Source organism: Dryas octopetala, chromosome 2 (genome assembly GCF_963921425.1).
Source record: "Dryas octopetala chromosome 2, drDryOcto1.1, whole genome shotgun sequence".
NCBI lineage: Eukaryota > Viridiplantae > Streptophyta > Magnoliopsida > Rosales > Rosaceae > Dryas > Dryas octopetala.
Genome location: NC_141367.1, coordinates 23,333,742 through 23,351,459, shown reverse-complemented (window position 1 = coordinate 23,351,459; position 17,718 = coordinate 23,333,742). Strand labels below are relative to the sequence as shown.

At 33.0% G+C, this 17,718-nt stretch overlaps 1 protein-coding gene across 2 annotated transcripts; it reads left to right on the top strand.

The window, feature by feature from the left end:
* Nucleotides 1-4,753: 4,753 nt before the first annotated feature.
* SWEET17 (Nodulin MtN3 family protein) lies at nucleotides 4,754-7,861 on the top strand. 2 transcript variants are annotated; one of them, XM_086232043.1, is made up of 6 exons: nucleotides 4,754-5,026; nucleotides 5,132-5,168; nucleotides 5,329-5,539; nucleotides 5,792-5,872; nucleotides 6,984-7,103; nucleotides 7,407-7,861. In XM_086232043.1, exons 1-6 carry the CDS (start codon nucleotides 4,996-4,998, stop codon nucleotides 7,605-7,607), a joined length of 681 nt encoding a protein of 226 aa, XP_086088169.1. In that variant the 5' UTR covers nucleotides 4,754-4,995; the 3' UTR covers nucleotides 7,608-7,861. The 2 variants fall into 2 exon arrangements, with proteins under 2 accessions (XP_086088169.1, XP_086088168.1); XM_086232042.1 differs by having other exon boundaries at nucleotides 5,711-5,872.
* The last annotated feature ends 9,857 nt before the right edge of the window (nucleotides 7,862-17,718 follow it).

The following is a 17,718-nucleotide window of genomic DNA, read 5'->3' as shown; positions in this document are numbered from 1 at the left end:
ATTATAGTCTTATAGAAAAGTACTTTAGGATATAAAAAAATTAGAAATGTATAAAAATGATATTTAAATTAATATTATACATATTTTGTTCGGTTAAAAAAATTAATGGTTCTAGAATTTGAGAATTAGAACCGAATATATCGATTCGGTTGATAAATTGATATTTTGATACTATTCCTTTATAGTACGATTATTCTTAACATCGATTAAAACAGCTTCGGATACGATATGAGTTATTCGATCAAACCGACCTAACTCTAAATATTTCAAATCTAGTTCATTCCTATTTCCTACCGATGTCACCTGGCATGCCACCTCCCATTTTACCAAAAGAAAAAAAAAATTATACTTTTAGAAAAAAATTTCATCATCATGTCTGATGTGACATGAGCATTCACCTACCACTCAAAAGTCGCACGTGATTCACTCCCCATTTTATACTAAAGAAGGGGGGATTTATTTACATAACATATAGTCTATATAGAGACAATTTCTTATTTTAAATGTTTGCCAGTATAAATTCTCCATCTTTAAATTTGTTTTTAAATTTGTTTGTATGACATGAGGCATCTCCATTATAAAAACAAAATAGTTCGTAATACCAAAATCTGCGGATTAATTTGATATCATAGTCCTTGAAAGACGGATCCTTCCATTGCCAAACCAATATATATATACAAAGAGTTATTTATATTTATACCTCTTTAAAGTTTATCGTCTTTCAAACATATTCTTTGAAATTTAAAAAATTATACTTTTTTAAATTTCAAAATTGTTGCATATAACTCATATAAGAGAAAATAATAAATAAACAAAAAAAAATATATTTGTATTAATGTTGGATCTTATATCTTGAATAATCTTATTAAGCCATTTTCACTTTCTTGGCATGCCTTTTTGCATACCTTATTATTATTTTTCGTCTCATTATAAGAAATTATGTGTAATAATTTTGAAATATCAGAGGGTGCATGTATAATTTTTAATACCTCAGGAGATGTGTGAAGAAACGATAAACATCAAGAGGTGGAGGGTGTAAGTATAAATAACCTTATATGCAAATGTAGACGTATATCCTAGTTTTTCTAAATGAAAAAATTTTCCACGTGAGATTGAGGTATGGTATAATTATTGTTGATAAAAGTGATGGGAACAACAATTTTATACTATTGGGTGTTCCATCAATTTCAATCATTTTATTTCAATAAATGTATGTCAAGAAAAGAAATGATCACAGGTTAAAAGAAAATATTAACTACTGAAATGAGATTGGATTCATGAACTATATATCTTATTCCTGCTCACTATATGGGCTAGCGCTCGCAAATATTGTCGTTTTTGCAGAGTATAGTTTTGCTTTTTTTTTTTTTTTTTTTTGGCCAGGGTGTGTAGTTTTGCTTTAGATAAACTGAAAAAGCGTAAAGTTTGAAGAATTGACATTTCACAATTCATAATTGATAAAGAATAAAAATGTTTGTGAACTCACTTCTCTTAATATTAGATATGTATCAATCACTTACGTGAAACCAAAAGGATACAATGATCTGATAGAAGATTAAAAAATATATAATTGCTCTTAAAATTAGTGTTAGAGACTACGTACACGCGACCTGCCTACAACCTATATGGTTTAAATATAGCAACAATATAGCGTTAATATCAGATGCCAGATTCAGACAACAAAAAAATACCAGAGGCCAGATATTTTGCTTTCAAAAATGGTAATGTGCGCACGAATAACCTAGCTATCTGATCTTTCACATTACACCAAACAAAACAACAAAAACCTACAATTTTATTTGGCTGACACATACTATATACATATATATATTTCATAGCTAGCTAGACTTTTGGTTGATACCTTAATTATAAAGTGTTTAACTGGTTAATTAATTAAGAAAGACCAATATTTAAGTCAGCGGACATGATTTATCTTATTGAATATGTTCTGGAATATTCGACTACATGTGTATGTATATTAATGTAAAAAATTATATATAGTACAATTAGTACATCACTTTTCTGATATAGCATACATGATGTTAATTTGTTTGTTTGGCACTCGCAAGGCTTTAGCTAGATGGTCTTACTCATGATCAGCATGCATGTTGGATCATTTTCAAATTTGAATGTAATTTTTAACTTTTTTCTTTAAAAAAAAAAAAGGAGTGAAGTACTCTAAATATATGTATGAAGGCTGCATGTCACAAGTTTTAATTCATGAACTTAATATAGCCAAGCAAATTGTGATTTAGAAATTGCATGCTTCGTGCATTTCTAAGAACCAAGAGTATTTAGATATTTTCCATATATTCCGGGATCCATTATTCCCTTCAAAAGAAGAAAAAGGACAAAAGGATAAGAAAAAACAAAAGAATGAGTTCTTTTATTTTTATTTTTATTAATAACAAAAGAATGAGCCCAGAAAAATATGTAAATTTAATTCACGAGCATATATACAGGCCAATGTTTTTAAAATGCACCCAATTAGTTATTGTCTTCTGTGATAGAGGGGCCTAGCAATAATTAAAGGCATTACATTATTACATCTTCGTTTTTTTTTTTTTTTTGGTAAAGTAAGAAGAAAAATAAATCGAAAATGAACGGCATTCATTCTAGCACGTTGAATTTGTGGAACAAATTAAATCAAAAGCTGTTGCTTTCAATGTGGGAACTGGAAAGTGGGAAGGGAGAGACATGTATTGGTCCCAAGTACCAATCTCAAATGATCAATGTGTATCTATCAATTCACATTTCACATTCTATAAATATTAAACACTCACAAATACGGCAATTTTTCATAAATCAAATTAAGAAATATTTTGATGCTTTAAATTGCCACTACAAGAAAAATGGTCTTATACCACTCTCCAATATCAGTGATTCAGTGGTGTATCTGCACGTACAAAAACCACTGGGGACCTGTGGTATTTGAGCATGCTATACAAGTGTTGGGATAATATATCTCTTTTCAAAAATTTATTTCTGAAGGTACAGTTTTTATTATTTTAAAAAGTACAACTTTTTCGGCTACTTGTTAATAAGGTATAGTTTAAATGAAGTAGTCGTTCAATAAACATCCCATTAACAAGGAGAGATTCAGACCAAAAAAAAAAAACAAGGAGAGATAAAAATGGCGTTGTATGTGCCATGAATATGATTCCTACACTGCAATTAATGGACATATAAATATATATATTAGAAATTTCTTAAAGGGGAGAATAAAATGTGATCGCATGGGGCCTAATTTTCGATGTAATCTAATGATTTGAATTACCAATTTGTTACTCAAGAATTATTTTTATAAAAAATTAATTAAATCGAAAATTATTTAGTCATATAACTAAATAAATAGATGAACACACATTTTTTTCGATAAACATTGAAATAATTATGATGATAATTAAATGATCAAACAAATTTCAATTTTAATGATTTTTTTATAAAGATAATTTTTAAATATACATCTACAAATTAGACGTTTATTTTATTGGCTCGCTATGTGAAATAGCCCAAATAATGCAATCCCTTTTTATTCAAGTACGTAAAAATGGACCCCTCTTAAGAACGGATCATATATATTAATATATATGACACCGACAAATAGATGATATAAATTAAAAAGAAATTTAACTTATTTGTAGCTAAGAGAGGTACCAAAGATTAGATATGTATAAGATTGTGAGGATCTCTTTTGCCTGCAATCAATATATAACTTTCATTTTACGTACATATATTATTAAATTCCCTAATACAAAGAAAAATAATATATACTTTTTATACATAAAGACAGATGTGACCAGTTTACAGAATTAATATAGATATATAATTAAGGCCCCGCCACCAATAATTCGGTCCATCACATTTTGCAATAGGTGCACCAACAATAATTAACTTGGAAATAGAACTATTGAAGTGAATTTACCTGGCTCGACCCAAGAAAAAAGAAAAATATTGAGATATGAGTTTATTAAATCAGTGAATTTTGCATGTTTGTTTTAAGTTTAGATGTTGAGATCGATATGGGTTTGTTAAATCAGTGAGAGAGAGAGAGAGAGAGAGAGAGAGAGAGAGAGAGAGAGAGAGAGAGAGAGAGAGAGAGAGAGAGAGAGAGAGAGAGAGAGAGAGTGAAAAATGAGGAGGGTAATTTAGACTTCTTACATTAAAAAAGGTTATAAAAGTAAGTTTGAAAAGAAGGGGTTATAAAAATAATTTGCTTCTAAAAGTGAGTCGTGTTAAAATTTCTCAAAAAGGTATCATACATTCATACCTACCTCAGCGTTCAGTGGTCTCTATAATTTTCTACCTTAAAAGAAGTTGATTCAATTTATAATAAAATAATGCCGATATTGCAAAGGAATGCATTGACAAAAAAAATTATAATAAAATAAGATTATTTATATCACATTTATAAGTTACTATATTGACCATATTCTTTTTTTGGCCATGATATTGACCATATTCTTAATAAAAAGAAGACTTACACAGTTACACGTACATGAATTTCGTTTGTATATATAATATATTAAAGAAGTGGTTAGTAATAGATATGGTTGATCATTACAGATGGTCCGAATATGTATAAAATATAAATGATGGGTGTGTGTATGTTCTGCTCCCAGCTAGCTAGCTTGTAATAATGTGCATCACGTGATTGTACTCAAAGACTCAAAGTCGTCCTATTTAGCTAGTAAGTTTATACATGCATATACAGACTTTTTCACAACCAGAAATGTCCATCATCCGGCCCGACTAGACCCACTACTTTTTCCCAATTATGAAAATCAATAAACCTCAATTAAAGAACATGCTCAATTCTCAAGTATATATACAATATATTATTGAACATGTTGCTAAATATGATATCATTCGACATGTTATAATTGCAGCAAATCAATCTCTCTCTCTCCAAAACCTCCTCCTTCCCGGAGCCTGATCCAAATAGCTACAAGAGCAAAGAGATCCAACTGATCGATCCATATTATTTCTCTTAACATGGAAGTGAGTTTCTTAGTTGGAGTCATAGGTAAGAAAGAATTAAACCCTATTATTAAAGAATGATTAACTTGCACTAATTAGTTTTGCAAACTCAGATCATTCTTGGGTTTAATTTCCTTAAATAATGTTGCAGGCAACATCATCTCAGTGCTGATGTTTCTTTCTCCTGTGTAAGTTCTCTATTAATTCAGGCTTTATTAATTTGCACTGCCAAGTGCCAACAATATATAATGGTAAAGCTATATAGCTAGCTAGCTTCTGATCAAGCTCTGAGTTGTGAATGTATGAATGTGTGTGTGTATGTATGTATGTATGTATTTATGTATGCAGTGGAACATTTTGGCGAATCATAAAGCACCGTTCGACCGAGGACTTTGAGAGTCTGCCTTACGTTTGCACATTGCTCAGCTCATTCTTGTGGACTTACTATGGAATCATAAAGCCTGGAGGACTACTTGTGTCCACTGTCAATGGCTTTGGAGTACTTGTTGAGATTATCTATCTTTCTTTGTTTCTTGTCTATGCCCCAGCAAAGATGAGGGTAATAATATTAATACTAATTAATTTTCTTATATTTGTTCATGCTTGCATAATTGCATATATATAGTTGAAAATGTTCTCTGATTGACCAAACAATATAAATTTAATATTCAACTGTTGGTAACATTGTACATGCATTAATAATAATGTGTGCAGTGTCAAAAAATTTCAGGCAAAGACAGCCATCCTGGTGGGTTGCTTGGATGTGGGTTTTGTAGCGGCAGCGATAATAGGTACTTGGTTGGCATTGCAGGGAAATACACGTATTGATGCAATAGGGTCTCTGTGTTCAGGCCTAAATATTATCATGTACGGCTCACCTCTAGTTGTCATGGTAAGATACTAAGCTTTAGACTTTAGTTACTACACCCAAATTTTGCTTAATTAATTCACATGCATATATATTAATTTCATTTATTAATTAATATATCTTCTTCTTAATTATGATAAGCTAGAAGAATGAAAAATAAATTTGGTAGTTAATATATAGGTCAGCTTGTTGAAATTTTTTTTTTTTCTCGGCCTCCATATATAGCATGACCTCGTATTTAGAAATGAATCGCTTAATTCAAATTTATCAAACCATTTTTAGCACTAAACCAGACAGAAACCGATATGGGTTTCTATTTTCTGATATAATTAATAATCCTTGATTATAATAGTTGGACAACTTATTATATGGGAGCCAACTTTCACACTCCACATATATATATATATATATATATATATATATATATAAAAGTCATCTGGCACTCCTCTTCTTTTAATTCTTTAATCTCATTTTATTATCTTTTTGAGTTATAATATTGTTCAACAATATATTCTGTGATGAACTGGCCTAAAGTAGTTGGAGCTAGCTGTTCAGAAAGCAACCCTTCAAAAAGACTCCAGACGCCATTTACATTATAATTTACGTACACTACAGCTAATTTCATATATTATACGACTGTTAATATGAGTTATTACTTAAATTATTTTAGCAAAATATGTGATTTAAATTAACAATTTAACAATATAACAATTTAAATGAATATTATTATATGTAAGATATTTGTTTGTCACATTGGTGATCACATCTTTTATAGAAGTGTTGTGCCATAACTCTTTATTAGTAACGTGTTGAATAGGTGTGGTATAACCGTATAAATAATTTTATTATTTTCAAATATAACCAAATACCTTATTGGCTAAGAAGGTGAGAGTGTGTATGTGGGCCTTTGGTGGGCCTTAGGCTATAAACTAATGGTGTAAGTGTAACCTACCCATTACAATATATAATTATCTAACCACCTTTGGGCCTTATTGCTTAATGCACATTTGGAAAAGAAAGGATCATAATGGATAGTCTATATAAAGTTGTAATTAACTGTTTGTTGGGTGTCATGCATGACTGATATTTATCAAGATGCATATTGATTATATTTACATGTATATGTTATTTTCAGAAAACTGTGGTGACGACCAAGAGTGTGGAGTACATGCCATTCTTCCTCTCATTTTTCTTGTTCCTCAACGGAGGGGTGTGGACTTTCTATGCTTGGCTCGTACAAGATTATTTCCTTGGGGTAATAATTCCGACCCTAAATATAACATTAATTCTCTTTGTAGAGGGCCCAACAAAAAATACAACAGGCCCATGAATTCTAAGTTTTTTTTTTGTTTGGCCAAAGAATTCTAAGCCTTTAAGTAGCATGGCCTTGGATGAAATGAGGAAGTGGTAGCACTTGGATTTGATTTCCACTTCATTGAAAGAGATTTTAAATTCGAATCTTTTATTAGACGACGAGAACAATTGAATTTATACAAAAAAGAAAATAAATGTTTGCATATATACTGATGTGGGTTTTGCATATATGTGCATGGTGTAGGTGCCAAATGGGATTGGATTTCTTCTTGGGACAGCGCAGCTGATGCTGTATGCGATTTACAGAAATGCAAAACCATGCAAAGCCATTTCATATGGACTAGAAGAAGGAACACAACATGAACCCTTAATTATCTCATATCCCTCTGCCTCTTCTACTCCATCTCATCCGCACCAAAAAAATGAAGAAATAGAGACTGCTTAATTACTACTACACCTCTTGTAAATGTTCTTAAATCATCTATGTGCTAGCTCTCTTATTCTTTCTTTTTTCTGTTCCTAATAAGCACAAATTAATTTCAGAGTTAGATAGGTCATTTTTCAGCTTCATATATACAAGTGTATTGTATTTGGGAGAGCCAAGTACATAGGTTGGTGCGTATACGTGTTGATGGATCGAGTCATTGCAGCAGTACTATATATGTATGTAGGGGTTATGTACCGTAAATGTTTGTTCATATATGCTCAGGTAATACTAGCCAAGCACGGTGTCAATTGATTCTCTGTGTATATATGAAATCTTGTGAAAATAAAATGATTCAATGACAAAATTTAACATCAGACCAAAAAAATATAAACAAAAAACGAAAACTGGGAAGAAAGAGGTCTCCCCTCTCTCTCACTAACTATTTACTTATTTAGTTATATTTATATTTCAATTTAGGCATAAGTTCAATATAGACACTTAACTATATAGGTAGTTTCAACCATGTCCATGAATAAATATTTTTTTCAAAAGTGTACCTGAATTAAGATCTAATTAAGGTATCTAACTTTTTAATTTTGACAATTGAGATAATTTTGTGAATTTGCTCACTTTCCATCCAAAACTCTGTTTACACAAAGTCAAATGTCAATCACTAAGGGTCTTTATTGAGGGAAAAATGGTATTTGTGTGCCTATCACTTGTATTAATTTATTGAGCAAAATCGGCAAAATTACCTCATTTAGCAAAATAAAAAAAAGTCAAATACCTTAAATTTTCTAAATTGGAAGTATGAAGAGCAAATTGATACAAATGCAATAGTCTGTGGAGTAAAATGACACTTGTCTCTTAATCTAATCGTATTTCTCTTCATAACGTTGGAATATTTTACCGAATCCCCCATTTCCAAATTCACCAAAAAAAAAAATACATGAAAAATTTCTTTGTGTCACATAAAAAATAGATTTTCTCACTAAAGATTGGTCACTATATAAATAAGGCATTAGAGGCATAAAATCTCTATCAACACATCTCACAAAAATCAAACACAAGCTTTTCAACAACTCAAAGTTTCAGATTTCTTGCATATTTCAATTTTCAATCTTGTTTTAGTTTTTTTGGACTTAGTTTCTTTTGTTTTTGGCTCTGCTAAGATCGTTTCTTAGTATTTATTTCTCTTAGTTATTGTTTATTTTCGTTGGTTAATTATTTTCTTTCATGAGATTTATCATTTATCATAAGAACTCGTATTATTACTCAATTTAGTGATAATCAAATCATTTATACATTTTTCATTAAGATTCATTATTTTGCAATCCATCCCGTTACTCAAGCTACGATTTTACAAACTTACGAATTTGAACATCAAGTCATTGAAACAAGTAATTAAAGTCTTTGAGAATCAAGGCAAGTAGAACCTGGGTGAGCTTTTGTTTCTTGCTCGTTTGCAATTGCTTTGGTTTAAAAGTTAGTAAGCTCGGCGCAAATAACAATTTACATCTTTCTATTATGGTTTTTCAGCCAAGAATAGTGTGAGACCCAAAATTTTCCAAATTTATTTTGGAATTTTTCTTTAATTTCTAGAATTTTTCTAGAAATTTGTTTGGCGGAAAATCGTATTTTTCACCTTAAGCTTTAATTGTTTGACCAACTTTGACTAGAGTTTTGACCCAAGTTAGACCTTTAGAAGGTGGTACTTTTACTCACGAACCCAACGGAGCAAGTCTCGTATTATTCCGAGTCCGGGAGATTATTTTATGAATTTCCCAAAATTTCATTTTTAAAAGCATTTTATCTTAGTTGTGGAGCTTGAAAGTTTCGAAATTTTTCTAAAGGGCAAATTGGTAATTTGACCTCATAGTTAATTAGTACTAGTCGATACGAGTTCGTAGTATTTTTCGGGGTATTTTTCCGAGTCCCGAGCTATTTTTAATTAATTTTTGAAGTTGAGAAAAATAGGAAAAAGAAAATAAAATAGGAAATCACCAGATCGCGCCACGTGGCACGATCTGGAGCGTCCATCGCTGCATGGCAGCAAGATCTGATGGCTGCATGTGCAGCCAAGTGTCAAAGCCTTCGCCACGTATCAATTTCTCATTGGTCAAAGTTATGACGGTTGACTTGAGTCAACCCAGTCAACTCGGATGAGTCAACCGAGTTGACTCACTCACTCTCCCTATAAATAGTGGCGTGAACCCCAGCTGATCCTCACAAATTCAGCCGCACGCTTCCCAAGAGAGAGCTTCTCTCTCCTCTCTCCTCCTTTCTCTCTCTTCTTCAATCTTGTTTTGAGTTTATCTTGAGTTCTGGAGCTCCGATCGACGATCCGATTTCGCCTACGCGATCGTGGCGACGAGCTCTTCAATTCTAGTAGTGTGACGGCTATGTTTTGGTGAAGTTTTAAAAAAATCATTTCTGAGCTCCATAGGTAATTTTTTGATCCCTGTCGAATTTCTGCTAAAATTTTGTTAAATAAATCTCTTGTTAATTAGGCTATTTTAATCTTATTATTTAGCAAGTCTAGTAGTACCGAGACTCTGCTCGTGGGAAGTCTTCAACAGGTATACCCTTAACCCAGCTTATTTAATTTGCTGTTGTTTAAGTGGTGGTTATAGACGAAACACCGTTTAACTGTTGTTGTTAAATGAACTTAATAAATATTGAGGCCATATCAGTGGTAACCAAATAACGTGATGACTAAGGTCAGTCCGTGAGCATACAAGCGTTGGGTACTGAGCCAGAGCTCCCTCAGTTTCCCCATGCACTGACCTGGTCACGTTGTAAGGTTCATATCTGATCAACCTCCTCGACAATAAATTAAAATAAACTTAGAAACCACACGGTCTGACATGACTGTCTGCCTCGGAGAGCAGGGTCATGCCGGATCAAGAATTTAGAGAAGCCTAGCAAGTTATGCTAGTGCCAAACCTCTAAATTTTACCCGGTCTTAACAGACAAGGCCGAGAGTACGTTTAGTACGTTCCTAATAGCTGTCGTCGGATTCGGATCTCCAGTTTCCCAACAGGTACAAGTGGGACCCAGACACAGGAAAGGGATCAGGCAAGGGACACACTTTGGTAAAGCAGGTAGGGGGAAGGTACCATATCCCGGTTATTGGATTTCCTGCCTATTTTCGTACTATATGTATATGAAAATGTCTTTCACAGAGAATGTGCATGATTTTTGTATGGCATATTTGTGTGATTTTCTGTGTGATACCTTGGACAACCTGAGAGTAACGGGCACGTGTTGTGACCTTGGGTTTCGATCCCCTAAACCTCCGGAGGGGTAATTACGGACTGGTTAGTCGAATGTCCTTCTGGGGAGGCTAACCAATGTGGTATTACCAGGTAAATGGATACTCTCACCACAGTATCGAGGTGGTGGTTGAATTTCCGATACTGGTGGTTGACCTGTATGTGATCGGTCGCAGGTATGTTTCTGAACTATGTCACATGACAGGAAGGATTTTCACTGAAAAAGATGCATGAGCATGCAAAGGCTTTACTCACTGATTATTGGCATAATTATCTTTATCATTACTGGCTTTGGTTACAATATTATTGATATTGATACCCTGTTTTTGGGTGTGCATTGCTTTTAAACTGTTTTCCTTGAAATCCTATATTTTCGAGTATTGCTTCAAACCTAACCAGGATTTTCCCTCGAGGGGAAGCGATGAACGTATGTGACGCTTACCCCCTACTGTACTCTTGTGAGTGCAGATAATCCAGTTGTTGGAGACCAAGATTGAGGTCGTGGGTGTGGCACTTGTAGCTTGTCAGTTTCAGTCTTGCTATCTGGTTTAGATCCTTTCTTTGGATCTGTGGTGGTGTTTCTCTTTCATCCTCGTAGGTGGCATATCCCAATGGCTATCCATGAGTCCAATTTGTTGCACCACTTTGTTGAAGACTGAATCACTCTGGCATAGGTTGGACTATCCTGACATATCTGTTTATCTACTGTTTTATTATGTAGCATTAGGGTTAGTGTATTTGAAACATATAACCCTCACGGGTTGGTACTCTTTACTGTTATTTATAATATGAGGCATTTTCAGTAATTTCTTCCGTTGTATTTTTACTACTCTGATCCAACCCGGGTTCTTCAATAAAAAGGGCTTAACTCGTTTTAGAGAGCTTGGGAATATAATACTCGGGGTAAGGGGTATTATAGTCTCAAGATCTTTAAGACGGGTGCCGCTGTGGTGTTCCCAGTTTCGGGGCGTCACAAATAGTGGCACGCCAAACATTGAACTAGGACTGTAATGTTTCTAGCTAAGAATCCGGTTAGGCTTGCCGTGATTTTTAAAGGTAACACCTTTGCATCATTTACCAAGAAAATTTAAGTACAGGTGATTCTATTCAGACTCAAAACATTTCTCCATAAATCTCCTAAAAATAAATTTTAAACTGTCTAATTGTTAGGACTAATAGTTGTAGGACCAAGCAAATTGCTTACTTCCCTACTAGAATGTAGTGTACCCTTTGTTTTTTTTTTTTTCCGAGTACAATGGGCCAGAGGCGCAAACAGACACAACTAGCCATTAAGAAGTCTGGGCCGAGAGACCCTAGTAAGACTGTCCAACAGAAGATGTTGGACTAAGAAGGGGTCTATAAGCTATCTCATTTAATGTAGAGCCCAAGTTCAACCCAAGGTCCATTGAAGCTCATCAACGACAAAATTCTCATGGTGGAAGGATATCTACTACTTAATCTAGTATTTACCAGTTCCCAGAAAAATATGTTGGTCTAGACGAAACAATTAGAGGGTGATTTGAGAAAATCAAACCCTTAGTTTATATTAATCCTCACTCATTGTCAATCCCTTCAACAATTGACTAACCCTAAGGACTTACTTAACTCTTTTTTGTTACACTTAGAAAGAACTGAATTATTAACCTTTCTAATTCCAACTGATTTTTCCACCTTACTTCACCACCTGAATTATTCTTAAGAACTTTAATACTAGTTTTCATCTAATAACACAGTATGACAAAAGAATTCTACATGACAATATTAAAAATAAAATAGGCCGGTCTAACCCAAAAAATAAAAAATAAATTAGTGTAGATTAAACCCAACATCCATCAAACATTATATTTTAGTTTATATCTAATATAGTGTTTTTTTTTTCAAACAAAGACGAGTATAGAACTGATTATTTAATTTCATGCTTAATCTGTACACGTCTAGTTTCTTGCTTAGGCTTTGACAAGCACTAGCTATACAGAAAAGTGGGTGGCAGGCAAGCACCCCCCACATGCATTTTGACTACAATTAACCACATTGACAGCCATGGCAGAATCTGCAGCTACAACCTCTAATTAACCAACTGACATTCTTGTCCCAAGCAATTGAAGCTTCTGAGCTTCAAACCCAAGTAGAAAGAAACCCCTACAATTTTGCAGATCATAGGACTTGCCCAACACCCTGGTTACCAGAGAAGAGAGCAGTCACAGCACCAACACACACACACACACATATATATATACCACTAGAGTCAGAACCCTTTAATCGATCTTTACCTTAATTTACTCTCATTTCACTTAATAATTCAGACCTAATATATATACAAAACTCAAAACTTGAAAAGAAAATTGATGATTTTAATTACTCCTTCAGTCCTTCAATAATGAATAGCTAGCTAGCAATATATGCTGCATATGGCGCTCACCTGTCACTGCAAAGTAAACAAACCATTTCTGCATAAAATTAATAAGCTGCATTAAATATTCTATTAATACATAGCATGGCTGGCCTATTAGCCTATTGTCCATGGTCCCCCTCTAAAGTCATATTATATAACGACAAACGTTTTGTCTTATTTGTTACTAAACTAATAATAGACTAGTATTTACTTTTTTCATTAAAAATGAAAAGGAAGAGAAAGATTAAAAGTTTGTTTAAAATTGGGAGTATATATAGTTCATTTTTTTCTTCTTTACGGAACTGAACAATTTTGGAGGCATCATTAAAACACAATTTGAGTTCATTATTTTAGCATTAATTAACACTGGTTATTAGTATTATAAAGTTAAGAATTCTACTTTGGAGTGACTGGAGCCGTCGGATTAGCAAGGGTCAACTTGACTGGACTTTGACAGTTGAAGAAGTAAAGATGGACGGTTAGGATGCATGCTTAAATTGAATATGGGGTTATCTTGATACTGATAGAACTTAGAAGGGTCTATGAAAAATCCATGGATAGAGACGGTTCAGCAGTACTACTGTACACAATATAGTACTGTACTCTCTCTGTCTCTCTCTCACTCATCATGTCATGTGGCTCCAGAATGCATTATAAACAATGGCAATGCATCTGCATGTATGTATGGTCGTATGGCAATGGCCCACGCCTGCGTTTGATAGTGAGTGACTGAGGAATTAAAATTATAAAACTGAGAAAAAGGCCAACTAATTTGCACTTGCCTGCTTCACAGTTCACGGGGTTGCTCTTGCAGCGAAGATCCATATGCCAGGTTTCCATCCTACGGTTCATACTACAGAATTGTTGAGAGAAACAATCCCATGCATCCTTGCATCATGGTTTATAAGATTTTGGGTCTCTCCTTCGAATCATAGTTGATTGGTTTTGAGTAATTAGGTACTTCGATTTTCTTTTTTCCTAAAATAAGATTTCTGCCCTACGGAGATAGAGAGTTTATAAATGAGTCATCATAACCCAATAAGTATTTCCTTTTTATCTTTTTGGTAGAATAAAGGTTTGTAGCAAAATGCCGTTTTGAAGTATAAGTGTATAATCATGTAGGAGGGCAAATTGAAAGTGCCAATAACAGTTTCAAATCTGAATGCTGATTTTGCTTTTTATTTATTTATTATATTAAAATGAATCGAGTCATAATTTTATTCTAGTCCTAACTCATGCATTATCTTGTTCATCCTCCTAACTTTGGCTAACCAATTATGTATGCTGATTTTTATTTGGATAACTAGAAAACCTACTCTTTCATAAAATTTTAACGTAAACTTCATATACAAGTAATGGCAACACATGATACGAGGAAGTGCGGGTCTCCCAAATTATCTAAAATCAATTTCGTATGAATAACTCTTTTTTCAAGGGGGAAATACATTTTTTTAATAAGACATTTAAGACTTCGAAAGGAAAAATAAATGTTTTTAATTGAAGTTATAAGTTCTCACAATTTTTTGTCATGAAGTCGCTATTTACACGCTTGAAAAAGCTTCATGCACTCATGAAAGAAAAAAGAAACAAGGAAAACAACATCATTGATCCATATACAGCATAGTGTTGTTTTGCGATCCTTAATTAAACAAGTACACGAAGCCCTTTGAAAATCTTGCATGCAAATACGTAGGAGTATGCAAAAATATCGAAAAATTGAGTTTCGAATCGAACCAAATCGACTGGATTAGTTTGGTCTGGTCTTTTTTAATTTTTTGTTTTGTTTTTGGATATCAAACCCCCAAACCAATCCGAATTTTGTGGTTTGGTTTTAGTTTTGGTTTTCAATATGAAAATTTTCGGTTTTAACCGAACCGAACTATCACTAATAATATATATTAATTTTTGTATATTAATTATTTTATATATAAACCAAATATAAAATTCCCTATTATAGTTTATATGTGTTTGTAATTTCATCTACTCCCTGCTGCTAGCTAATGTGTGTTGGGGCTATTCTGTTTTGTTTACTCCCTGCTACTGGTTGATGTATTTTTAGGATTTAATTTAGTCTTTCACTTTTGTGGTATTGTATTTTAATAGAACTAGAGAAGAAAAAGAACTTGTCATTTGTTCATTATGTTGGTTGTTCATTATGTTTTTTATGTTGTGTAACTGATTATAACTTGTCACTTATTTGTTTGTGTTAAAATTATTAGAACTTGTATAACCTGTGTTTGAATTTTTGAAAAGTGCTTATATTGTCAAAATTGGCCTTTATATAGCCATATGAAGTGTGCAAAATGAGTCTTTAGCTAGCCAAATTAAACTTACAAAATGGACCATTATCCCAAAAGCTTACAAAGTTGAACTTAATATTTTGGCCAAGTTGTTATCTGGTTTTTGAATATTCAAATCATCCGAACCAATATTCACGGTTAACTAAATCAGTTGGATTGGGTTAGGCTTGATTTGATTTTGGTTCTTAGATTAGTCATTTCGAAAATGTTGACTTGGTGGGGTTATACAGACTACTTTATTCTACTGAGTTAATTACCCTAACACAATTTTTTTTTCAATAATCCCTTTTTTACCATTGTGAAATTAAAAAATTTAATAATAAAAACAAATTTTGGAATACTATGACTTCACCCTCCCAGCCGCCGTCGGCAAGGTCTCCAACGGTCCTCCCTGCCACTTCTCTCTCGATCTCCAAACCCTAGCCCGCTCGAGTTCTCTCTCCCTCTCTCTTTTCTTTATCTCTTTCTCTTCCTCCCTCCCTAATCGGACTACTATGAGTTTTTTTTTTCTTTAATGCATGGGTAAAATAGAAAAAAATGGAAAACAAATTATAAGGTAGTCAACTCAGTATCTTAAATTTTAAGATGGTCATAATAACTCCCATCTTACGATTATTCTGATTTAGTTTTTCGAACCATACAAGACCATATAAATATGTAATGTAACATACGCATTAAAATGTATAATTTGATGTCAATGTCAAACAAACAACAACATCATGAAGAAGCAAATACTGTTTTGTACGGTAATTGTACATTTGTACCTAGAAACACCAAAGTGACCACAGTAATAAAAGCTCGGACTGGTCTTATCTGGTGAGTGCTGACTAGATTAATATTCGAGTAGTCTAATTATTATATAGTCCCCCCACACGTGTCATTGGTGTTGGATCCATAACGTGCACGACTCTTTTTTGAGCGGACACGTATATATAGTCCACGCCGTGCACGCTAATCTTTAATTTGTCAACTTCACAATTGCATGTAGCCTTCTACACACATGGGGCCTCACATTTAATAATTCTCCCTCGTTAGATGAACACAGATAGGAGATTCTTATTATTATTATTTGATAATTTGATTGTAAGAGATTATATATACCAAGAGATTAATGGGTAAATAATGTATTCTAAGTTTTTTTTAGAATGGATGTACTTTATTTGGAAAATATCAATGTACAGTGCATTAGATAACTGAGTAGGATCATATTTATCCAATTATCCATACTTGAAAATCTATAAATATAAGTGCACACATTGGTGTGATGTCTGATTACCAAGTTATATATCAAATACAATTCCAATCTAGACGTAGAGAGACAGACAAATGTGACAATATAAGAGCAATCCCTCCCTCACGATTATGAGAAATGATATGTTGGGAAATATATTAGAAGTTTCGTATTCAAGACCTTCAAAAATTAGAAATTGTGATAAACTTAACCTACAAAAGGTATCATATATAATTTTCTTTACAATGGTGATTTGTATATATACAACATTATATTACATGTGTAATTCATATATAAAATGTTGATTTGTATACAATATATATATGTGCATTTAGAATAAGAGATTATATTTAACTATTTAATATGTGCAAGTAAATATGATTTTTTTTTTTTTTTACGGTTGATGGGATAGACCAACTGAAAGGGCATTAGAATCACCCATGCACTCAAAATCAATCCCCTACCCAAATTTTTTTAAAAAGAATATATATATATTTTTATACCAATGAATTGGAGACACGGCAATATATGCTGCTGTAAAAAGTTAATGGTTAATTAATTGTGGGTGCATGTTGTAACCTGTAAATAATGGATATAATAATAATAATTAATAATAATGGCACATATAGCACTAGTAGTGTAGTAGATGGCAGGAGTAGCGCCGCATGAGGCAATGTAAGCTAGTGGTGGAGGAAACATGCAGGAGCAGGAGACACGTAGCATTTGCCATACCAAGGGCTGGCACAGCATAGGAAACGAATCTCCTCCTGCATGCAGAACAGCAGAAGCTTTTTTTCTTCCAATTCTTATATTTATATATAATAATAATAACAACATTAATTAATATATAAGAAAAGAAAAGCAATGAATTAATGAATAATAATAGGTAGCCACTTAGCAGAGGAGACCAGAATGAAAAAGATAAACGAAT

Bases quoted from the DNA above. Each gene is read 5' to 3' on its own strand.
- SWEET17 (XM_086232042.1), top strand. From the start codon at position 4,996: ATGGAAGTGAGTTTCTTAGTTGGAGTCATAG. The intron at 5,540-5,710 runs GTAATAATATTA...AAAAAATTTCAG, and splicing joins ATGCCCCAGCAAAGATGAGG to GCAAAGACAGCCATCCTGGT. The intron at 7,104-7,406 runs GTAATAATTCCG...TGCATGGTGTAG, and splicing joins TACAAGATTATTTCCTTGGG to GTGCCAAATGGGATTGGATT.